We start from the raw sequence: 25,703 nt of genomic DNA, 5'->3' as shown, positions 1-25,703 counted from the left end.
ATATAATTGGCTTGTGCAACTTTCTTGAAACAGTTCTCCAATCTCAGTATTGGATGCGAGTCCGATTTTGTTATGGAGTTGACATTTCAATAATCCACGGAAAATCGTTGAGTCCCATCAGGTTTGGGAATTAAGACAATCGGCGAACTCCACTTGGTCTACCTCGGTTCAGTGATATCCTTGTTGAGCATGGCATCCACTTCCTTCTGGACCTGTCTGGCATTTAAAGGATTATGCTGATGGGGGTGTTGTTTTACCAAAACTGCATTCCCCAAATTTACTTCATGTACAATATCATTAGTCCTCCCCATCTGATTCCTACATATGTCCTCATATTGCAATAACATTTCAACTATGTTCTATGCTCCTGATACAAATAGTTTACTAACCTATCCCACTGCCCAAGAACTTCTTTATTTTTAACAAATTTTGAGGCACATCAAAATCCACAACATCTGGACTTGAATCCTCACTCTGAGGGGCTGTAACTAACACCTGTTCCTCCAGTTCTTTCAGATAATATCCCTCAGGAATATCCTTTGCCTCCTTTTCAGGATATGCATCCACATATATATCTTGTATCGTCTTGTCTTTCTGTTGCAAGTCCATTAGCCTTTCAGGACTAAACACTTCTGTCTGACTCTCTGCCTGTTCCGGTTTTTCTTGCACCATTATGTCCTAACTGAACCTCAACTCCTTCATCTTTCTCTTTAGGCTTTGCTTCATGATATGAGTTATGACAGTGGGATCTTGTTATTACACAGTTGGGAAAGTACCACAATATTTTTCTTTTAACTTCTCAGTTTTTTGGTCTTTCTCGGGCTTCTCCACATCAAAGGGTGTCACTCCCACCCTGAACCCTGCTAAATCATTCCCAAGAACTAGATTCCTGGAACTTACACTCTGTCAATCACTCCCACTGTTACTTCTCCAGTCTTAAGTTGGCACTTCAACCCTGATCTTAGTTGGGGGAATGCTAAATTTCTGTCCATCTAAATTACTACACTCTTGGGTACCAGATCAGAAAGAGTACAAATTCACTCATCTCTTATTATTAGAGACTGGTTAGATCCTGTATCTCTCAAACTTATAACTTCTTTCCCCTTGCCCCCTGTTCTTTCTGAGTAAACTTTACCCACAAAGGCAAATTCTTTATAGACATCAGGCACTAACTCCAAACCCAGCCCCTGCCAACACTGTGCACTCTCCTGCAACTACTCAGCTCTTCTTGGGGTTTCCTTTACTACTTTACTAATGCCACTGGCTTAGCTTCTTTTCCACCTCTTCTCCCACACTGCCTTTCTTTAATGACCAGCACTGTGACTGTATGTGTTCCACTTTCTGGCAGAGAAAACAACTTTTCCCAGTGCCCTTTTTAAACCACCAGCACTGTAATTTACTGTTTCCCCAATCCATTACAGTGAAAACACCTGAGGCCTTTCACCTCCTTTACACCCTCTTGGGCTTCTTTTTGACCTGTGGTAAACTCTTACCAGTGTTCTCTACTCTTTAATTTGTAGGGAGGATCTCTCCTTCTCCCAACTTCTATCCCTCAAAGGATGAAGTTCTTGCCAGAGGTTTGTCTTATGGACCAACATGCATGCATTTGCTAACTCTGCTGCCCTTCTCACTTTCTGAACTTTCTGTTTATCTATGTGAGTTCTTACCATCTCTGGAAGTGTGTTTTTAAACTCCTCCAGTAGAATAATCTCTCTTAAAGCCTTAATGGTCTTATCTATTTTTAAGGCCATCAATCAAAATAACTATGTTTAATTCTTTCAAACTCAACATAAATCTGACCTGATTCCTTCTTTATGTGTCGGAACTGCTGTCTATATGCTTCTGGTATCAATTCAGTTATCCTGGACGAGCCCCCAAAACTGTTAAGACACGGGATAAACTTTCTGCTAATTTAAACCAGACCTACAGAATTTTTCACATTTAACAATCTTATTCTTTAAGTCCAAAAGAGAACATTAGGCAACAACTATTTACAACTCCTTTCTTAAACCAATCTTTTACCTCCCACTCTACAATACAGGTCCAATAAAAAAACCCAAATAAGTTTTACAAAAAAAAATCACGTTTCAAAATCAGTTGTCACCTTTGGATGTCAAACTTTCTCTGTAGATTTCTCTAGGTCTTCTTCGGGGTTCTGCTGCACGAATTTCTTATGGACAGATACCTTTCAGAGAGCTAGTTTGCTGGCAGCTGTTGATACTTGTTAGCTTTTTGCTGTTAGCCCCCTAACTGTTCAAAATGTTTGATTTTATACCCCAAAACATTAGTTCATTTCACTGGTTTGATGTCATCCAAAACAGCAAAATTTAAAGTCGATTGGATTTTGGTATCTGGGGCATAATTTAAACTCATTGGCTGAATTTGATACCATGGTAACATACCTCCAGCTGTTTGTTTAAACCAAATGTTACATTTTTAAATCTTTTAGCACACTCTGTGCCTCTCTAGGTCCGTGCCAGCTTCCACTCTCTCTTAAAGGTACAGTACACACCAGCACCTTCATAATACTAAATACAACTATATTGTTGCTAAAGGCCCACTGCAACTCATGGATTCCCAGTTTTGAACTACTCAATCTATTTGAAATTGATTCATTCAATGCAGTGGTAGTGCCAGGGTATTCTCAATGTGAAGACAGCACTTTGGTTCTCCAAGGACTGTAAGGTTGGCTCACTCCTATTCATACCATTGTAGACTAATGAGGAGAAAGTGAGGTCTGCAGATGCTGGAGATCAGAGCTGAAAATGTGTTGCTGGAAAAGCGCAGCAGGTCAGGCAGCATCCAGGGAACAGGAGAATCGACGTTTCGAGCATAAGCCCTTCTTCAGGAATGAGGAAAGTTTGACCAGCAGGCTAAGATAAAAGGTAGGGAGGAGGGACTTGGGGGAGGGGCGTCGGAAATGTGATAGGTGGAAAGAGGTCAAGGTGAGGGTGATAGGTCAGACTGGGGTGGGGGCGGAGAGGTCAGGAAGAAGATTGCAGGTTAGGAAGGCAGTGCTGAGGGGGAGGGGAAATGAGAAAACTGGTGAAATCCGAGTTCATCCCTTGTCAAATCCATCGAATACACCTTGTCTCAGTCAAATCCATCAAATCACCTTGTCTCAGTCAAATCCATCGAATTCAGCACCGCCTTCCTAACCTGCAATCTTCTTCCTGACCTCTCCGCCCCCACCCCAATCTGACCTATCACCCTCACCTTGACCTCTTTCCACCTATCACATTTCCGACCCCCCTCCCCCAAGTCCCTCCTCCCTACCTTTTATCTTAGCCTGCTGGACAAACTTTCCTCATTCCTGAAGAAGGGCTTATGCCCAAAATGTCGATTCTGCTGTTCCCTGGATGCTGCCTGACCTGCTGCACTTTTCCAGCAACACATTTTCAGCATTGTAGACTAATGCACCTGTGAAGTCCCCAGCCCAAAGGTCATTCTGACCTTGCAACCATCTTCTACATGGTGCTCAACACAGAGAAGTGATTAATCAATGAACAGGATTCTGTAGGTGGAAAATGAGCAAGAGGTGTCCTTGCTTATACTTGACTCGATACCATGAGACTTCACAGAGTCTGGACTACATGTTGAGGACTCCCTAGATAACCATTACCCAAACATATATCACTCTGCTACCATTTCTTGGAGGACTGTCCCAGGAAACCCCCAGGGATGATGAAGGTGACATCTGAGATACTGTCGATGAGATATGATTCTGTGAGAATTACTATGCCAAGTTCTTGCTTAACTATCTGTGGGACAGCTCTCCCAATTTTGGCACAAGCCCCTATATGTTAATGAGTAGAACCTTGCAAGGTCGACAGAGCTGTACTGTCATTTCTGATGCTTTTGTTGATCCTAGGTGGTTCAACTTTCACTTCTTCTATCAGGGATAGGCAACAAATGTGCTATCAGTGACACTCAAATTCTGTGAATGAATAAACAAATGCACGGTTCCATTGAAGTCTTAGGTATTAGAAGGAGAAAGGAACAGTTGAATCTGGATCCTGAAAACATATGATTTCTTCTTGGATGCTGGATTATACCAAGATCTGCTGCTGTCCAGTTAATACTTCATTTAAACTGGGAAATTAGAAATATTTTTCCTCGCAAACATAGTATTAGTACATCAAAAGTAGAAACTGAAATAGGCCATTCAGTCTTTTGAGGCTGTTTTGCCATTCAATAAGATCATTGCTGTTTTTTGATTTCTGAATTCCACATTCCACATTCCACATTCCCAAATACCTCCAATAATCTCTTCCACAAGAATTCGCCTTTGCCTTAAAAATATTCAAGGCCCCTGGATGTAGGTTTGCTTGCTTTATTCGGAGGCTTGCTGAAGATGTTACCTAGTATGGTGACGAAACATCTGAAAACAAACCTTCAAGCTCAGCGAGCAATCCTACATCAGAACCTCAACCTGAGCTACAAATCTTCTCAAAACTCACTAATTCGATGATCCCACTTCCACTACTTTCTGAGACATGGAATTCAAAAGTTGCATAATTCTTTGAAAGAAAAATGTCTCCTCATCTCTTTCCTAAAAAGGGGAACCCCTAATTTTAAAACTGTGCTCCTTGTTATGGACTTATGCATGACCATCTTGTCAATGTTATATAATTCGATAAACTCACCTTTCACTCTTCTAAACTCCAGTGGAACCAAGCCCAGTCTGTCCAATATTTCCTCAGAAGACAACCTGCTCAATCTAGCTATCAATTTAGTAAACCTCTTCTGAACTGCCACCATACCATTGTTCCTTAAATAAGGACACCACAACTGCACACAGAATTCAAGTGCCAATTCAATTCACTAGTGCCCTGCAACTGAGAGATACCATTCTTGTCATAAAAAAGAACAGACTTTTCATTAGCCTTCCTAATTACCGCTGCACCCGCATACCAACCCTTCATGACTCATGCACTGTAACACTCTACACCTTGGAATTCTGCAATCATTCTCTTTTAAATACTTTGCTTCTTTATAAGATTAGTTAATATAGATTTAAACTTCAAATTTTCTGCAGCAGTGCAGAAAAATCCTGTTGTACTGTTTAATACCATGGTGACACTGATAGCAACTAGATAAGTTGCCTTCATCCTTGACACCGATTTCACAAAGCTACAACAAATAGTATTTCTCAGGGAAAAGGCAGAAGATTGGCACAATGTTAAATGCTCAGACAGCTACTGCAGACACAATGACTGAATGTCTCCTTTTACACTGTACCAATTCTGTGATTCCATTCACAGTAAAGTGGAGATGCCAAAGTCAAGTCTCCTATGATAGATCCAAATACAAGGTTAGTACACAAGTATCTTTGGATACACATATGGTGCCAAAGGTCTTGCAACTGCAGATGTCTGGCCATCATATAGTGGGTCTCTTCTGCTTGACCATGCAACAGTGTGGATCATAGCAAGGCCCAATTTCCTAACTTCCTTTAGTGCCTCTTGAATTGCACAGCTATTTGTTGCTTTACATGCTCATGGTCAGGCCCTGGGGGCTTATTTTGTGATTAAAGCTGCAATTTACATATGAATTATATTTAAACTTCGCAACATAAAATGCATTTTCCTACATAAACTAACAAGGCAGTACTGAAAAGCTGTTTTGTCAAACCTGCAAAAGTTGTGTTGCAGTAGTCCTTTGCTCTGGATTCTTCACTAGACACTTCTTGACAAAATCCGTGAACTCATCAGACCAATGCTCTGGCTTCCGGAATGTAGGTGGTGGGTTGGTGGGAATCATAAAAATAGCCTATTTTTAAAAGAAAAGGAAGGGCGAAAATGAGTTGGACATGGAAATCAAAATCATCTGAGTTTTAAAACAGTCAAATAAACAAATCCTTTTATTCACCTTCTCTATCTGACAGTAAATCTGATGTACACATTTTTTACCGATCTAGAATTTCTGTCAGGAATGAAGTTCAGGAAACTAGTCCATCTGCTACCAATGTAGTTATTTCCCATTAAATTTCCTCTATGCAAACTGAATCTCATTGAGCACTTCATACTTTATTTTATCTATTATTGTTTATCAGTCTCAAGAGAAGCTTTCCATTTTTGACCTGCTTAATGGAACCAAAGGCACTTCCTGACCAAACAGATAAAACCAAAAGACTGCTGTTTAGTGCCAGGATAATTTCCCACTAAATAATTATTCTCAGTGGGTCTCAGCCATTTGAAAACACACTTGCTGACTCAGCACTATCTCTATTTCTAAATATAATATATTCTGAATCCTCAATTTTTAACATTAATGTTTATCAACCACATATACTAAGGATATAAAATAATTTCCACGGTCTACGTTAAAATATCAACTGAGGTTAATGGTACAGACCAATTTCCTTATAACTGTTCAGTCCTATCCTGGCCAACTCACTGCTCATTGAGCCTCTAGCTGCAATGTTGTGATCATACTCTTTTCTATTAATCCTTTCAATAATATATTATGCTACATTTATTTAATCAAGCCTTGTCTCCAGGGAGAACAGTCCCGACTTCTTCAAACAATTCTCATGATGTTGAGGTGGCTCATCACCTACAGTTTTCAATAGCTGAGCATGCTTGACGGGCAGAGTAACCTACTCCTGCTCCTGTATTGCCAGTGCAATTAGGAAAGCATTACATAGTTTTGTTCCTGAGCTATTCCCATAACCATTGGTGTCATCAATATCTAGAAATCTATCAATCTCTGCCTTGAATTTACCCAATTGCTGAGCTTCCACGGCTCTCTGGGAAGGGAACTCCAAAGATTCACTACCTCCGAGTGAAAAAATTCTCTTCATCTCAGTCCTAAAATCACAAAATCATTATGATGCAGGAGGCCATTCAGCCCATTGTACCTACACCATCTGTAATATCTAGTCCAGCCTTATTACCTAGAGCCAATCTCCTGCCTTTTTCCCATATCCCTACACACCATTACCAAATAATAAACAATCCAATGCCCTCTGAATGCCTCAATTAAAGTTGACTTGACCATATTTCCAGGCAGTGCATTTCATACCTTAACAATTTGTTGTGTGAAAAAGATTTTCCTTAAATCACCTTTGCTTTGTTTGCACATCACTTTAAATCTATGCCCTCTTGATCTTGTTTCTTTTATAAGCAGAAACAACTTCACGCTATCTATTTTATCCAATCCGGTCATGATTTTGAAAACTTCAAGCAGATCTTCTCTCAGCCGCCTTCTCATCAGGGAGAACATTCACAATGTCTTCAATCCATCCTCATGTACTGCTTCTGGACTCTGTCCAATGCATTTATATCTTTTCTATAATGCATGGTCCACAACTGCACACAATAAACCAGCCTAAGTCTAATAAGCATCTTCTACAAGTTCAACATCACTCCTTGTTCTTATACTGTTATTCTCCTAAATTCAGGGGTTCCTTAAGTAGGGGATGGGAGGACAAATGGAGCTCCAAATAGAAATCTTTATCAAAATGAATGCCATGAAGTCACAACTATGGTCTAATAGAAGGGTCCCAGCTTTCATAAGCGTCTACCCATTCTGTCAGTTTTCACTGAGTGGTCATGACAATTCCCAAATCTTGATTTGGCAAGCAAGGCATCTTTACCTTTGTACTCAAATTCTCTTGTAATAATTGTCAACATACCATTTGTCGTCTTAGTTACTTGTTCAACCTGTATGTTAGTTTTCAATGACATATGATCAAGGACACCAAGGTCCCTTCAGAAATCAATACTGCACAAGTAAGTCCTGTACAGTCACAGTCATAGAGTCATACAGCATGGAAACAAACCAGTTGGGTTATGCCGAACATAATCCCAAACTAAACTAGTCCCACCTGCCTGCTCCTAGCCCATATCCCTCCAAGCCTTTTCTATTCATGTATCCATCCAAACATCTTTTAAATATTGTAACTGAACCCGCATCCACCACTTCCTCAGGAAATTCATTCCACACCCGAACGACTCTCTGCGTAAAAAATTCTGTGCATTTTTTAAATCTCTCCCTTCTCACCTTAAAAATGTGTCCCTGGTCTTGAAATTCCCCATCTGGGGGCAAAGACAACTACCATCAACTCTATCTATATCTGTCATTATTTTATAAACTTTTATCAGGTCACCTCTCAACTTTCTATGCCCCACTGAAAAAGTTCCAGCCTTCCATACCCGGCAACATCCTGGTAAATCTCTTCCCAGCTTGCCAGTTACTGCCCCATCAGTCGACTCTCGATCATCTGTAAAGTGATGGAAGGTGTCATCGACAGTGCTATCAAGCAGCACCTGCTCAGCTATAACCGGCTCAGTGATGCCCAGTTTGTTTTCTGCCAGAGCCACTCAGCTCCTGACCTCTTTACAGCTTTGGTTCAAACATGGACAAAAGAGATTAAGTGGGAGTGACAGCCCTTGACATCAAGACTGCATTTGACTGAGTGTGGCATTAAGGAGCCCTAGCAAACAGAAATCAATGGGCATCAGGGGCAAACTCTCCTGTAGTTAGAGCCATACCTGACACATAGAAAGATGGTCATGGTTGTTGAAAGTCATCTCAACTCCAGGACATCTCTGCAGATGTTCATTAGGGTAGAGTCCTAGACCTATCATCTTCAGCTGTTTCATCGATGACCATCCCTCCATCATAAGGTCAGACGTGGGGAATGGTCGCCAATGATTGAACAATGTTCAGCACCATTCACAACTTCTCAGACACTGAAGCAGTCCACGTTCAAATGCAACAAGATCTGGACAGAATCCAGGCTTGGGCTGACAAGTGGCACGTAAAATTCATGCCACCTCTTGACATTCAGTGGTGTTACCATCACTGAATCCACCACTATCAACACCTTGGCAGTCATCATTGATCAGAAACTTGACTGGAATTACCACATAAAAACAGAGGCTACAAGAGCAGGTCAGAGGGTTGCGGCAAGTAACTCACATCCTGATTCCTCAAAGCCTGTCCACCATCTACAAGGCGCAAGTCAGGAGTGCGATAGAATATTCCCCACCTGCCTGGATGAATGCAGCCCCAAAGACACTCAAAAAGCTCGACACCATTTGGGACAAAGCAGCCTGCTTGGTTGGTACCACATCCACAAACATCTGCTCTCTCCAACACGGACACTCAGGAGTAGCAGGGTGTACTATTTACAAGATGCACTGCAGGAATTCACCAAACATCCTCAGACAGCACGTTCCAAACCCAAGATCACTTCCATGTAGAAGGGCAAGGACAGCAGATATATAGGAACCCCACTATCTTCAAGCTCCCTTCCAAGTCACTCACCATCCTGACTTGATAATATATCGCCATTCCTTCACTGTCACTCAGTCAAAATCCTGGAACTCCTACCCTAATGGCACTGTAGGTCAACCCATGCAAGTGGACTGCAGTGGTTCAAGAAGGCAGCTCACCACCACCTTCTCAAGGGCAACTAGGGATGGGAATAAATGCTGGCTAGCCAGTGATGCCCACATCCCACTAAAAAATGAAAAAAAAATTAAAATCACATAATATTTAAGAAATACCCTACACCTCCATCTCTCCTACCTGAACATATCCACCTTATCATTGATCATAGAAACTCTACAGTGTGGAAATAGGCTATTCAGCCCATCAAGCTCACAGTGACCCTCCAAAGAGCATCCCACACAGACCCATCCCTATACCCTACCCCTGTAACCTTGTCTTTCCCAAGGTTAACCCACCTAGCATGCACATTCTGGGACACTCTGGGCAATTTAGCACAGCCAATCCACCTAACGTGCACATTTTTGGACTGTGGTAGGAAACCAGAGCATCCAGAGTAAACCCATGCATATTCCATCCAAAACCCATGCATATTCCATCCAAATCATTTTTGTATAATTTTCACAATACAAATTCCCACTCAGTTTTGTGTCAACTGAAATATTACACTCAGCCAAATCTGCAAGATAGATTATAAATAGTTGGAGGTCAAGAACTGAACCATGCAATACCCTACTGGTCAAAGCCTGTCAACCTGGGAAAGGCCCATTTATTCTTATTCTCAGTTTCCTTTTTGTTAGTTTAAGACAGAGATGAAGAGCAATTACTCTGAGAGAGTCATGAATCTTTGGATTATTTACCATAGAGGGCTATTGAGGCGAGGTCATTAAGTCTATTCAAGACTGAAATAGACAAATTTTTAATCATAAGGAAATCAAGGATAGGGTAAAGGCAGGAAAGTGGAGTTAAGGATTATCAGTCATGATCTCGTTGAATTGTCAGGCAGATTCGATGGGCTGAAAGGCTACTTCTGCTCCTTTATCTTATGATCTTAACCTATCCTCAATACATGCCAGTTACATGAGACTCTATCCTATGTGTCATAATTTTATTAACTAAATTGTATGGAACATCATCAAAAATCTTCAGAATATACCATAACTGCAGGCTCTCCTTTTTTTATGCTGCAAGTAACACTGCCAAGAAACTCTGACAGGTTAGTCAAACATGATTTACATTTTATAAATACTTGCCATTAGCTGTATATCACTTCTCTCGTATTTTCATAGGTTCCTTTTTTTGGATTAAATAACCTCATTCCCAATTGAATTGCATCACCTTTCAAACACAATAGAACATTCTCTCAAATTATGAGTCTGATGGTCCTTTACAAAATTATTGATTAGCTAATATATAAACATATGAATTAGGAACAGAAGACCATTCAGCCCCTTGAGGCTGTTGTGCCATTCAGAAAGATTATGGAAGATTTGATTGTAACCTATCCAAAATCCTGCCTACCCTGATAGACTTTTTTAATACAGACCCATCTATCTCTGTCTTAAAAATACTCAAGGACTCTACTTTCACCAACTTATCATGAAGAAAGTTTCAAAGACTCATGACCCTCTGAGGAAAAAACTTCACCTTCTGTCTTAAATGGAAAACCTCTGAAAAATAAGCCTGTTTCCTTTTTGGTTCTCATAGTACTGATCCAGAAAACTATTTTGTACATATTCCAGGAATTTGTCCTTCACAGCACTGATGATCATTTTAGATACCCATTTTTTAAATATAGACTGGAGTTACCTACAATTACTATATTATCCATTATATGCATCTCTATTTTCCTTCCCACCAATATTTGCCTTCTAACGAAGATACCCTCTCACTAATGTATCGATTCCACTCTTTATCATCAAGATTGCCACCTAATTTTCCTTTTCACCTTTCCTTCCCAACAGACTATCCTTATTTATTCATTCTTTTTTTTATTTATTCATTTGGGATGCGGGCATCGCTGGCTGGCCAACACTTCATTGCCTGTCCCTAGTTGCCCCTTGAGAATGTGGTGGTGAGCTGCCTTCTTGAACCACAGCAGTCCACTCTCGTGGGTTGATTCATGATACCATAGGAAGGGAATTCCAGGATTTTGACCCAGTGACAGTGACTTAACAGTGATATATTTCCAAATCAGAATGGCGATTGGGAGGGGATCTTGAAGGTGGTGGTGTTCCCATGTATCTGCTGCCCTTGTCCTTCTAGATGGAAGTGGTTAGTGGGTGTGGAAGGTGCTGACTGAGGATGGTTGGTGAATTTCTGCAGTGCATTTTGTAGATAGTATACCCTGCTGCTACTGAGCATCAGTGGTGGAGAGAGTGGATGCTTGTGGATGTTGCGCCAATCAAGTGCGCTGCTTTGACCTAGATGGTGTCAAAGTTCTTGAGTGTTGTTGGGCTGCTTTCATCCAGGCTAGTGGAGAGCATTCCATCACACTCCTGACTTGTGCCTTGCAGATGGTGGATAGGCTTTGAGGAGTCAGGAGGTGAGTTATTCGTCGCAGTATTCCTACCTTTTGACCTGCTTTTGTAGCCACTGCATTTATCTGGTGAGTCCAGTTGAGTTTCTGGTCAATGATAACCTCCTAAGATGTTGATAGTGGGGGATAGTCTGCAGCCCTGTTTACCCTGTAGCCATGTCTCTGAGACAGCAATTATATCATACCCATTTAATTCTACTTGTGCCATTAAATCACCTAACTTGTTGAATATTTCCAAACAGAGTAACTATGTGCCTTTCAACACAGTTCTGTATTTTGATTCTACGTGATGCTTTCATTTTTGTTTCCAGCACTTACATTTCCCATACTCAGATATGATTCAGCTGTAATGACAATATTTCAGTTAAATTGCAAGTTATTTTCTTTCTTGTTGGAATTTTCCACTCCTTATATAGTAACCTGCATTTTCCATACTCAGCTACCAATCCTAACTGCAAAATTTGAAATAGGAATGGAAAATAATTAGGAATTCAACAAGGCTACTATTTTCTGAATCCTGGAGTCGGCAGCATTGAGTTGAATATTACTTTGGGATGGAAATTTTTTTTTGCCATTCTAACATACAAGAAACAGGTCAAAATCATACCCACATGAAAAAGTCAGTGACAATGGCACCCAATAACAAATATTTCAAAATTAATCTTTTTTCAGCCACTTCATAACTGTTTTTTTTTTGCTTTTTGTGGTATTTAAGATTCATTCTAATTGATGTAATTTATTTTTGTCCCCAATACATCACTGGCACCAATTGGCTTTTCAATGGGACTCTCACGCTACAAAATGCTTGGAAGAAGAGATGGTGATCTATAAAGGCAGAGGCACCAATACTAATGACATGATTTTGAAAAGAGCTTGTGCAGTATATTGTTGACTCAGCAACCATCAACCAGGGGAGGAGCTCGAATGTACAGTTTTGTAACTTGCCCGAAGACTGATGGATGTGCAGAAGTTTTTCTTTCCCTTTAATATTGCCTGTTTCATCTCCTTCTGCTCCAGAAATGATTGACTAAAATCTTAGCTTTTCCAAATTCCATTAAACGTTCTGTTCTTCTTCTCAGCAGTGTGAAAAAAAAATTGTCAGACGCATTAGTGACATTTAAACAACTCTGGGATAGACACATGGAAGATAGTACAATGAAGAATATGTAGGTTAGTCTGATCTTAGAATAGGATAAAAGGTCTGCACAACATTGAGGGCTGAAGGGCCTGTACTGTGCTGCACTGTTCTATGTTCTACGTCTCCAACCCTTAAACATTCAGTGACATTAAATATTCCAATCCGATTCTGATTACATCATTCAAAACTGCAGGCAAACCAAGCATGAACATTGTTTCATCCTCAATTTCATCACCGAATTTTATTCTTGCTGTTAACTGTTATAGTTTTAGCATCTTCCTCAAGTCCCTAGTGTAATTCAAAGATACAGTACTGTAATTTTGAATCAAATTTGAAACTAATGAGTAAGCAAAGCCCTCCAACAGACCAATGAGACAATTTGAATGTTTTAGCAAATCTCATGCTAAAAACTGCAGTAAGTTAGAATTGTAAAGGTTATTGTGACAAAGGACATTGAAAGGAAAGCTTGTTTAAAAGTGCCATGAGCATTTTGAAGACTGTAGTGTTGTGCTACCAATCAGGACCACAAGAGGTTGCCAAAGCATTGGGAGTTGTTAGAAACTTCTAATGGTTAATAACAACCATTACAACCTGAAAACGGTTAGAAGGTCAATGTATTTTATGACAGGATAGGAAGATGTTGATACCATCTTCTCGAGTGAAAGAAAAATCAAACCGATCCTCAGAAATTAGTTTATGTAAAAATGCCTTTTATCATCACTGTGCTTTATTTTTCTCCATGTCACAGAACAGAAACAATACCTTCTTTCTTGTTCTCAAATCTTTTCTTGAGGCATCTCAAAAACTATTGCTGCGAAATTATATTATAATGCCTTTATTCCAGCAGACTGCATGTGGAATAGATTCTAAGTATGTTGCATTTCAGTGTTCTGCTTGTGGAAAACAATGCAACTCAAATTTGATGACTTTTTCTCACAACACATTTTTTGAAATTTACAAAGACGATTGGTTGCATTTCTCTCAATGGTTGTATTTCTCTGAATACAAAAATGATTGGATTAGTTGCACAGTGTTAATTAATTGTTTGTACTCCATTTAGACAGAATTCATATTAAGTTTATTATGACAGGTAACAGATAAAACTATGTGCTTTTCTAGAGGCTACCATTCCACAGTAGACGAACTTTGAGCTGCTGTGCTCCACCTTTATCTGCAAGATTATCTTTTCCTTTTCCTATCAGTGTGGTAACAGCTGTAATAAATACTTGTTTGACAGGGGCCTCTTGACTGTGAAGGACACAATGTAACTGAGCTAACCTGATCTTTTAATTGAAGAGTCCAATGGATAACATAAGAAGGAACAATGTCAAACTTATTGATGTACCTGTCCTAAGCAGATGGATTAAGTTAAAAGAAAGTTCAGATGGTCCACCTTCAAATTTATTCTGTACTGGGTTGTGGATCACAGCCAGGTCAGTGTTGATACTTCCTCAAAATCCATTCAGTCAACAGAAAAGCATGATAAGCATTTCATGATAAGATTTCTATCACTAACTATCAACACAGGAAGCTTCAATAAGCTTTTCAATACAATGTGAAATCAGCAAGTTACATCCTTGCCTGCGCATGGCTCACAGAAAATACTGATGTTCATCAACTGACACGAAAGTATGTAAATCATCTCTAAATGATTCTGCACCTCACTTACCACTGCATAAGGGTATATTCAGTTGACTTACTGCTAGCCTTCCATCTTGATGGCCCATATGGAAAGTGTAGGGGAGCAGGGATAAAATTGGGATTGCTTCAGTAAAGGGCTAACAAAGACAGAATAGACTAAATAATCACTTTCTGTACTGTAGACATTAATGCATTTGTGTTTTTGTGAACCGTGATGTGGAGGTAGTGGTATTGGAATAGGGTGGACAAAGTTAAAAAATCACACAACACCAGGTTATAGTCCAACAGGTTTATTTGGAAGTTCAGCTTTCAGAACACTACTCCTTCATTGGGTAACTAGTGGGCCACGATCATAGTCTTTAATCACTTCGAACGGGGTTTGTGGTTTTCTATTCATTAATATGTAAATCCCAGAACTTCTTTCAAGTCATATTCCCTCGACAACTTAAAAGGTTTTATATAAAAAAGAAGTGGCATCTCAGCTCAAACAATGCATTAAAAGTATGAGGTTAGAGTCTGTCTGTATCGCAACCTTGAGTCAGACTGATTCTATTTTCAAAGTAGGATTTGAGAAAATGTCACATGGACTGACTGCCTACAGATTGTGTGATTTTTGAACAAAATAGAATATATCTGCAAATACAAGTCTGCAAATGCATTGTCTGAGCTGAGATGTCACTTTTTTTTTACAGATCACTGATCCAGATATCACTCTAATTATTCTAGGACTCCTGGATACCACACTTATGCCAGATACATCATTTACACAGGCTTTCTGGTTGTAGGTGGATGAAAAAGCTTCAGCCTTGTAGGCAAATTAGCAGTTAGTCATTTCCTGTTCATCCACATGGCATTGAATTCCCCAGTGATGGAAATATTTTGAAATAACTTGAACTTACATCAACCCCTTCTGTTGCCAGGGAGAATATATCTCACTTCCCAGGAACAGTACCTGGATGCCGTTCGACAGACAAATAATGCACACAGGAAAATGACCAGACACAAAACATGCAGGACTCACAGAAACCCAAGCTGCCTTGTTGTTGGTTTAGAAAATGGGAGGAATTGTGATGTGGGTGCAGGGATCTGATTGGTAGGAGCCTTGTCAATCTACTGGCTTTGAACTGTGGAAGGGATAGGTTCACTGATGGGCATTTTGTTATCTAGGGATCGCAGTGTTCATGCTCTATACCCCACCAAGTGTGGTGCTGTTACACCAAATCCTGAATCATTCCCAAAATGCGCCATTTTTATTATGAAAGTTGGTGAAAGACAGAATAGGCTGGGACCAAAATATCACATTACAAAAGACACCAGCAAATGGATTAAGGTGTGGTAGCTGCAACAAAGCCATATGAATCCTTGGAGTGAAATCAGAGTGTGCTCTACAAGCTCCATAACGTGGGTGAATGTTGAACTCTGTGCCCTGATTTGTTTTAAGAAATACATTGATCCTGATCTTTATGCTTTTAGAAAAAGTTACACTTTGTAATATGAAGTGTAGCTAGGAGCTGAATTTTACCAGATTTTGGCAAAGTCTTATTTTGTCAAGTTTTATGAAAGGTTTCTCTCCACAATTCTGAGCAACTTTTCTAACACAATTATCCCAAACTCTCCTCATTAACTATCAATTCTGTCTTTAAGGTGTCCCTCAACAGATGTTTGCCCAATTCTACCATTCACATCAGCTGGAAGTACTCAGCACTGCTGGGATATCCCAAAAAAGACCATCATCCTTGTTGCTGGTGCCATATTTGAAAGGCCATTGCACACCAGGACAAGCAGTGATATTTTAGAGATTTCCTGCATAACTTAAGCACAATTTTAAGCACAATAATGCTTTGTGAGCAGTGACTCAAGGTCTTACAAAGGAGGTCCCTCTTCTTCCCACAACGAGATGCCAAGCCACCAGACTGTGCCAGCCTGTTCTGAGGTCATCGCCTAAATCAGCGCAGTCGCCAAACAAATGCCTACCAATGCAAGTCACAGACACTTTCATTGCTGATGCACAGTTGTTATTAACATGGCAGGCAACAGTAGCTACTTCTCACAAAGTGAGTTCCAGGCTCCACCTTACAGTGTAGCATCCTCTTCCTGGTAACCCTCCCCACTAAACCCATAAACTTTGCACAGCTCCAAGTACCAATCCAACCTAGGAGCAAGTGAGGTCTGCAGATGCTAGAGATCAGAGTCGAGAGTGTGGTGCTAGAAAAGCACAGCAGGTCAGGCAGCATCCAAGGAGCAGGAGAATTAACGTTTCGGGCATAAGCTCTTCATCAAGAATGCTATCCCTCATGAAGGGCTTGTGCCCAAAATGTTGATTCTCCTAATCGTTGGATGCTGCCTGACCTGCTGTGCTTTTCCAGCACCACACTCTTGACACTAATCCAACCTGTGTATCTGGATCTGCTTCTGCCTACATTCACCACCCCCATAGCCACGGAGATATGAGATGAACATACCAGGTCTGGTATTGCACTGCGCATCCCCCACTGCAGAAATCAGGATGCTGCTTACCTTCAATAACAACCCCTTTCCTTCTCAGGTGCTCTATAGTCTTTCCCTCTTCTATGCTGAGATGGCCCCCATCAGTATCGTCATCCCCATGCCCACATCTCAGCACTCTGCCTCCACTCATTACGATTAACGTTCACAGACTCCTTCCAATAACACTGACCTCTGAGGACACTCTTGACTTTTGACAGATGGAACCCTTCAGTCTGACCATGGCCCATCCACTTGTATGACTTAGCCAGGTGGCCACAAACATTAAGTGACCATACCTCTTATCGATATCCGAGCAGCTCCCTATCTGTTCCCATGACTTTTCCAGACTGACTGCACTGCAGCTATTAGATACATAACCCGATTTTGAGTGGGCCACCCTGACACCTTTTAGTGCCCAAGCATCTGGACTGAGTCTGGTCTTGACTGTGCTGGGCTCCACTGATTGGTGCCTCCTTGGATTTGAGTGAGACATACAGTCTGAGACATGGCCATTTGCTTGAAGTACACACAGTACATTCGCAGTGAAATCAATGCCACATGCTGCAGATCTGAGATTGGAGTAGCAAATGCCATACAGTGGATATCCACCCTTTCACTGACAACTGCTGACAGTCATGTCAAGTTACCTGAAATTGGGTACATGTTAAGAGGCATGGAAATAAAGCAACCTTAAGCGCTAGCTGAGTGGGCAGTGCACTGTAAGGCAAGGCAGGAATGCTGACAATATAAAGATAGTCACTGACAGAACGTGTTGAGAGAGAAAAAAAACCTTGGAATGCATCCTTTTCCTAAATTCACTCATGAGATGTGGGCATTGCTGGCTGGCCAGCAATTCTTACCTGCCCCTAGTTACCCTTGAGAAGATGCTGCTGAACTAACTTCTTGAATCACTGCAGTCCATGTGCTAGAGGTTGACGCACAATGCCCTTAGGGAAGGAAATCCAGGACCTGGACCCAATGGCAATGAAGCACCAATGATATATTTCCAAATCAGAGTGGTGAGTGCCTTGGAGGAAGACTTGCAGGTGGTGGTGCTCCCATATATTTGCTGCCATTCTCCTTTGAGATGGAAGTGGTCGTGGGTTTGGCAAGTGCTGACAGAGGATCTTTAACAAATTTCTAAAGCTCATCTTGTAGATAGGACACACTGCTGCTGCTGAGCATTGGTGATGGAGGGAGTGGATGCTTGTGGATGTGGTGTCAATCAAGTAGGCTGCTTTGTCCTGGAGTATGTCAAGCTATTAAGTGTTGTGGAGCTGCACCCATCCAGTCAAGTGAGGAGTATTTCACCACACACCTGACTTGTACCTTGTACATGGTGGACAGGCTTTGGGGATTTAGGGGTGAATTACATGTCTAATATTCCTAGCCTCTGACCTGCTCTGGTAGCTACTGTATTTAAATGGTCAATGGTAACCCCCCGCCCAACAGGATGTTGTAGTGGGGATCCAGTGATGGTAACACTGCCAATATCAAGGCATGGTGATTAGGAAGAAGGGCTCATGCCCGAAACGTCGATTCCCCTGCTCCTTGGATGCTGCCTGACCTGCTGTGCTTTTCCAGAAACACATTTTTAGCTCTGATCTCCAGCATCTGCAGTCCTCACTTTCTCCTAGAAGATTTTAACCTACTGCAAATCCTCTTACAAAGATGCCTTCCTTGAAGAAGCTCTCTTCCTCCCTCTACAGAAGAAGGGCTCATGCCCGAAACGTCGATTCTCCTGCTCCTTGGATGCTGCCTGACCTGCTGTGCTTTTCCAGCAACACATTTTCAGCCATAGTGATTAGATTGTCTCTTATTGGAGATGGTCACTGCCTAATATTTGAGTGGTGCAAATGTTACTTGGCATATCACCCCAAGCCTTGATATTATCCAGGTCCTATTGAATTTGAACATGGATTGCTTCAGTATCTGAGGAGTCGTAAATGGTGCAAAACATTGTGCAATCATTGCCAAACATCCCATTTCTGACCTTATGATGGACAGAAAGTCATTGATGAAGCAGCTGACCATGGCTGGGCCAAAGACACGACCTTGAAGATCTCCTGCAAGCATGTCCTGAGCTTGACATGAGCTGAGAAGACTGGCCTTCCAACAACTACAACCATTTTCCTATATGGCAGGTGTGATTCTAACCAGTGGAGAGTTGCCCCCATATCCATTTGCTATACATTCGGTTGAATGAATCTGATGTCAATGGCTGTCCCTCATCTTACCTCTGGAATTTGGCTCTTTAGCCATGTTGGAACCACGATTGTAATGAGGTCAGGAACTGAGTAGCTGTGGCAGAACCTAAACTGCCCGTCACTGAGCAGTTGCTGCTTGATTGTACTCTTGCTGACATTTCCGCCACTTTACTAATAATCGAGAATGGACTGATGGGGGCGATGACTTTCTGAGTTGGGGTTGTCCTGCTTTTTGTGTACAGGACATACTGGACAATTCTCCACATTGTTGGGTAGATGCCAATCTTGTAAGTGTACTGGAACAGCTGGCTCGAGAAGTGGCAAGTTCCAGAGCACAAGTCTTCAGTACTATTGCCGGAATGTTGTCAGGGCCTGATTGAATACTTGAGCTGGATGCCTGTCCCTGCATTCAAAGTGTCTTTTTAGCAGCGTAGCAATAAGAGGTGCTGGTGTGTTCAAGTGCAACATTGAACTTGGAACACAGAAAAGTACAGCACAGAACAGGCCCTTTGACCCACGATGTTGTGCTGAGGATTAATCCTAATCTAAAATAAAATAACTTAACCTGCTATCAATGTGGATGTCAGGCAGTCGCTTAAATGTCCCCAATGACTCTGCTTCCACCACCACTGCTGGCAACGCATTCCATGCATTCACAACTCTCTGCATAAAGAACCTTCCTCTGACATCCCCTTTGTACTATTCTCCTAATATCATAAATATCTTATGACCCCCTCAGTCAATCCTGCCCTAGGGAAAGGTCTCTGGCTATTAACTCTATCCATTCCTCTCATTATCTTGTATACCTTGATCAGGTCACCTCTCTTGCTCCTTCTCTCCAGAGAGAAAAGTCCAAGCTTAGTCAACCTCTATTCATAAGGCAAGTCCTTCAATCTAGGCAGCATCCTGGTAAACCTTCTTTGCACCCTATCCAAAGCCTCTGTATCTTTCCTAGAGTAGGGCGAACAGAACTGGACACAATATTCCAAGTGTGGTCTCACCAGGAACTTGTATAGCTGTAGCAAAACCTCGCGGCTTTTAAACTTGATCCCCCTGTTAATGAAAGCCAAAACACCATATGCTTTCTTAACAACTCTATCCACTTGGGTGGCAACTTTGAGGGATCTATGTACTTGAACACCAAGATCCCTCTGTTCCTACACACTGCCAAGAATCCTGTCTTTAATCCTATATTCAGCATTTGAGTTCGACCTTCCAAAATGCATCACTTCGCATTTATCCAGGTTGAACTTCATTTGCCATTTCTCAGCCCAGCTCTGCATCCTGTCTATGTTGCGCTGCAGCCTTCAGTAGCCCTCGATAATATCAACAGCACCTCCAACCTTTGTGTCATCTGTAAATTTACTAACCCACCCCTCAACCTCCTCATCCAAATCATGTATAAAAACTACAAAGAGCAGAGGCCCAAGAACAGAACCCTGCGGGACCCCGCTCAACATGGACCTCCAAGCAGAATACTTTCCATTTAAAACCACTCTCTGCCTTCTGTCAGCCAAATAATTCTGAATCCAGATGATCAAATTTCCCTGTATCCCATACTTCCTGATTTTATGAATAAGCCCCTCACAAAGCCATGCTAACTGCCTTTAATCACGCTTGCTTTGCCACATAGTCATAAATCCTGTCCCTCAGGATTCTTTCCAAAACTTTGCTGACCACAGACGTAAGACTGACTAGTCTGTAATTGACAGTGATTTCCCTATTACCCTTCTTGAAAAGAAGGAACAACATTCGCCTGGTGGCTCAGTGGTTAACACTGCTGCCTCACAGCGCCAGGGACCCGGGTTCAATTCCCACCTCAGGCGAACTGTCTGTGTGGAATTTGCACATTCTCCCAGTGTCTGCGTGGGTTTCCTCTGGGTGCTCCGGTTTCCACCCACAATCCAAAGATTGCAGGCTAGGTGAATTGGCCATGCTAAATTGCTCATAATGTTGGGTGCATTAGTCAGGGATAAATGTGGGGGTGTAGGTCTAGGTGGGTTGCTCTTCGGAGGGTGAGTGGACTTGTTGGGTCGAAGGGCCTGTTTCCATACTGTAGGAAATCTAATATCTAATCTAAATCTAATCTAATCCTCCGCTATGACTGCTATGGAGAGTGAGGAGGCAAAGATCTTCGCCAGCGGCTTAGCAACCTCTTTTCTCACTTCCCGGAGCAGCATCTGGTCTGGCCCTGGAGACTTATCAATCTTAATGTTTGTCAAAATTTCCAGCAAATCAACTTCATCAATCTTGATCTGGTCAAGCCTGTATTCCCAGCTCCTCAAAGTTCTCATTCACATCAAGGTCCCTTGCCTTAGTGAAAACCGAAGCAAAAAACTCATTTAGGGCTTCCCCTATCTGCTCAGACTCCATGCACAAGTTCTCTAAGCTATCCCTGATCGGCCTTATCTTCTCCTGATCATTCTCTTATTCCTCACGTATGAGTAAAATGCCTTTGGGTTCTCCCTAATCCTTCTTGCCAAGCCTTTTTCGTGTCCCCTCCTGGCTCTCCTCAGTCCATTTCTGAGCTCCTTTCTAGTAAGCCTGTAATCCTCTAAGGCTGTGCTAGAACCTTGCTTCCTCCACCTTACGTAAGCTGCCTTCTTCCTTTGGACAAGAAGCTCCTCTGTTCTCGTCATCCAAGGTTCCTTAATCTTACCCCTTTTTGCCTGTCTCAGAAGTACAAATTTGTGCATCACTCACAACAACTGATCCGAAAATAGTCTCCACATGTCTGCTGTCCCCTTTCTGTGGAACAATTGCTCCCAGTCTGTACTTCCCAACTCCTGTCTGATAGTGTCATAATTTCCTTTACCCCAATTAAATATCTTCCCTCGGTAACTGCTCCTTTTCCTCTCCAAGGCTATGGTAAATGTGAGGCAGTTGTGATAACTGTCACCAAAGTGTTCTCCCACGGCGTATTCTGACACCTGTCCTGGCTCACTGCCGAGCACCAAATCCAAAATGGCCTCTCCCCTCGTCAGTCTGTCTTTATACTGAGCTGGAAATGTGTTGCTGGAAAAGCGCAGCAGGTCAGGCAGCATCCAGGGAACAGGAGAATCGACGTTTCGGGCATAAGCCCTTCTTCAGGAATGGGGAATGTTTGTCCAGCAGGCTAAGATAAAAGGTAGGGAGGAGGGACTTGGGGGAGGGGGGTCGGAAATGTGATAGGTGGAAAGAGGTCAAGGTGAGGGTGATAGGTCAGACTGGGGTGGGGACGGAGAGGTCGGGAAGAAGATCTCAGGTTAGGAAGGTGTCTTTATACTGAGTAAGGAAACCTCCCTGAACACACCTGACAAAAGCGGCTCCATCCAAATCATCTGCACTAAGGAGGTTCCAGTCAATATTGGGAAACTTGAAATCACCCAAAACAACAATCCTGCTACATCTGCATTTTTCAATCTCTCTACTGCTATTAAAGGCTCTGTAGAAAACCCCCAATGAGGTGGCTGTTCCCTTGCTATTCCTAACTTCCACCCACACTGACTCAGTAGAGTCATAGAGATGTACAGCATGAAAACAGACCCTTCGGTTCAACCCATCCATGCCGACCAGATATCCCAAGCTAACCTAGTTCCACCTCTCGTCACTCGACCCATATCCCTCCAAACCCTTCCTATTCATATACTCATCCAAATGCCTCATAAATGTTGCAATTGTACCAGCCTCCACAACTTCCTCTGGCAACTCATTCCGTGCACGTACCACCCTCTGTGTGAAAAGTTTGCCCTGTAGGTCTCTTTTATATCTTTCCCCTTTCACCCTAAACCTATGTCCTCTAGTTCTGACTCCCCGACCCCAGGGAAAAGACTTTGCCTATTAACCTATCCATGCTCCTCAGAATTTTGTAAACCTCGATAAAGTCACTCCTCAGCCTCCGATGCTCCAGGGAAAACAGCCCAGCCTGTTCAGCCTCTTCCTATAGCTCAAATCCTCCAACCCTGGCAACATCCTTGTAAATCCTTTCTGAACCCTTTCATGTTTCACAACATCTTTCTGATAGGAAGGAGACCAGAATTGCACACGACAGTGGCCTAACCAACGTCCTGCACAGACGCAACATGACCTCCCAACTCCTGTACTCAATACTCTGACCAATAGAAGAAAGCATACCAAATGCCTTCTTCACTATTCTATCTACCTGCGACTCCACTTTCAAGGAGCTATGAACCTGCACTCCAAGGTCTCTTTGTTCAGCAACACTCCCTAGGTCCTTACCATTAAGTGTATAAGTCCTGCTAAGATTTGCTTTCCCAAAATGCAGCACCTCGCATTTATCTGAATTAAAGTCCATCTGCCACTACTCAGCCGATGGTAGACAAACCTTCCTCAACAAGTTTCGTTTCTACAGCTGTGATGCACTCTCTGATTAGCAATGCTACACCCCCTCATCTTTTTCCACCCTCCCTGTTCATTTTAAACATTTTAAACCCTGTTACATTAAGCAACCATTCCTGTCCCTGTGAAACCCATGTCTCTGTTATAGCCACAACATCAGAGCCCCAAGTACTGATCCATGCTCTAAGGTCATCATTCTTATTTCTGACACTCATTGCGTTAAAGCAGACACACTTTAACCGATCCCTTTGTTTCATCATGTGAGAAACCCTTCTGAAAGATTCACTACATCCTGTCACTGTTTCATCTGTAACTGCCCCCCTCTCAGATACATGGCTCTGATTCCCACCCCCCTGCCAAACTAGTTTAAACCCTCCCAAACCACATGAACAAATCTCCCACCCAGGACATTTGTGCCCCTCCAGTTCAGGTGCAATCCGTCCTTCATGTACAGATCCACCCTTCCCCAGAAGGTATCCCAATGGTTTAAGTATCTGAAGCCCTCCCTCCTGCACCAGCCTCACAGCCACATGTTGAGCTGCACTCGCTGACCTTTCCTCATCTCGTGGCACCGGTAGCAAGCCCAAGAACATTACTCTACTCATCCTCCTCTTCAACTTCCAATCTAGTTCTCCATAGTCACTTTTAAGATCCTCAATCCCTTTCCTGGCTATATCAATGGTGCCAATATGTACCACGAAGTCCAGAAGCCCACTGTAAGAGGATGGGAAATGTGTCCGGGGGTGCAGAGAGGCTGGCAGTTATCAGATGCCAGCATCCAGGATGCAGAATGCTTAGAGAATGCCTGGAGATATTTGGTGTCCAAGATGGTGGTAGGAGCAAAAAGCCAGATGCCCATTCTAATTTCAACATCAGAAAACCTCAGCACATGCCTTTTATTTAATGTGATTGAAGAGGAAGTGCATATTAGTGAAATGAGATTAGCTAGCAATGAGTATGATGATAAGTGATAATCCCAGTTAATAGGCCTCTCACTGCTCACCAGTTAGAATTTCACTTTGACATTGGAACTATGTTGGAAAATGTGACTTGTCGCACCAATATTGAGAAAGGTCTCATCGCACTTCTCACATGATTCTCCAAGATTTCTTGCCATAGCCCACACCTGGCAAGATCTTCATCTAGGTTTTTAACAGTATATTAGGTGCACAATTATAAATAAACAGCCTATCTTGCCCTCAAAGATTAATTTTATGTTTGTAAAATGTCAAATTTCTCTATGAAGGTATAAGAATTCTAGAGTTAAAAATAACAAAAATATTTTTCTGAAGGCTGTTTATGACATTTTACCCTCTACTTTAATTCCAGGTACATGTACTATTCTTTATTAAGTGAAAGATAATCAGTTGCTTTGATGTCATGGTTGGCTGAACATGGGAATTGTTTAACTTTATTGGCTGCTTAGCCTGATGGATGCTATCAATGTTTCTGCATGGCAAAGATCTAGACAAAAATTGAAATGAAAATCATTTTGGAAAATGGAAAATTCACAAGATAGAGACAGCTTTTCTTGAGGTCAATGCTTACTATCAAATCAGCTCAAGTGTTATTTTAGGGCATCTTCAGCAGAAATAAAAATAAAAGTGAATCAAAATACAATATTTGAGGAGATAAAGTTGTGCAACATCAAAAATCAAGAAAAGTACAAGAAAAGGTAGCTAAACATTTAAACGTGCCATAATGCTGTTACAGATCTACTAACAAGCTCTCTTTTGTAAAATTGCACTCTTCCCTTCCTACTATAATATACAGGCTTTTAATTCCCAAAACTACTTCTACGAATCTAAATTTCTCTCTTCCAAAAGAAAATGTACGCTAGTAATTTCATTGTTTCTTTCAGTCCACAGTCTTCCTTTCTTTTTTGGACTAAAAGCTGAAATGCCATACAGCTGAAATACCAGCAGAATTTTGCAACTTGGAAAAATCAAATAGTATACATTTTTAGCTATGCAAGACAATGTTGCTTTTCAAAGCAATGAGGGGAATTTTTCTGAGATAGAGAGTCTGAGTTAAAGAAAGTCTGCTTGACAACTGACCCTCAATTTGTTGAGTCACTAATGGCATTGTAAGAAATCTAAATCCTTGGGCCCTT

The 25,703-nt window shown here is 41.8% G+C and overlaps 1 protein-coding gene across 3 annotated transcripts in view; it reads right to left on the bottom strand.

The window, feature by feature from the left end:
- stk3 (serine/threonine kinase 3 (STE20 homolog, yeast)) overlaps window positions 1-25,703 on the bottom strand; it is a 449,830-nt gene that overhangs the window by 185,414 nt on the left and 238,713 nt on the right. For all 3 annotated transcript variants that reach the window (XR_006311343.2, XM_043687660.2, XM_043687663.2), the window contains one exon: window positions 5,635-5,772. Coding sequence is in view for 2 of the 3 variants with exons in the window: in XM_043687660.2 (XP_043543595.2) it covers window positions 5,635-5,772 (138 nt within the window). In the remaining variant the exon portion in view is untranslated. The remainder of the gene's footprint in view (window positions 1-5,634; window positions 5,773-25,703) is intronic.

Source organism: Chiloscyllium plagiosum, unplaced genomic scaffold (assembly GCF_037043375.1).
Source record: "Chiloscyllium plagiosum isolate Xiang-an unplaced genomic scaffold, Cpla_swu_hap1 HiC_scaffold_4, whole genome shotgun sequence".
NCBI lineage: Eukaryota > Metazoa > Chordata > Chondrichthyes > Orectolobiformes > Hemiscylliidae > Chiloscyllium > Chiloscyllium plagiosum.
The sequence above is the reverse complement of the archived record's forward strand: the minus strand, read 5'-3'. Positions and strand labels throughout refer to the sequence as shown.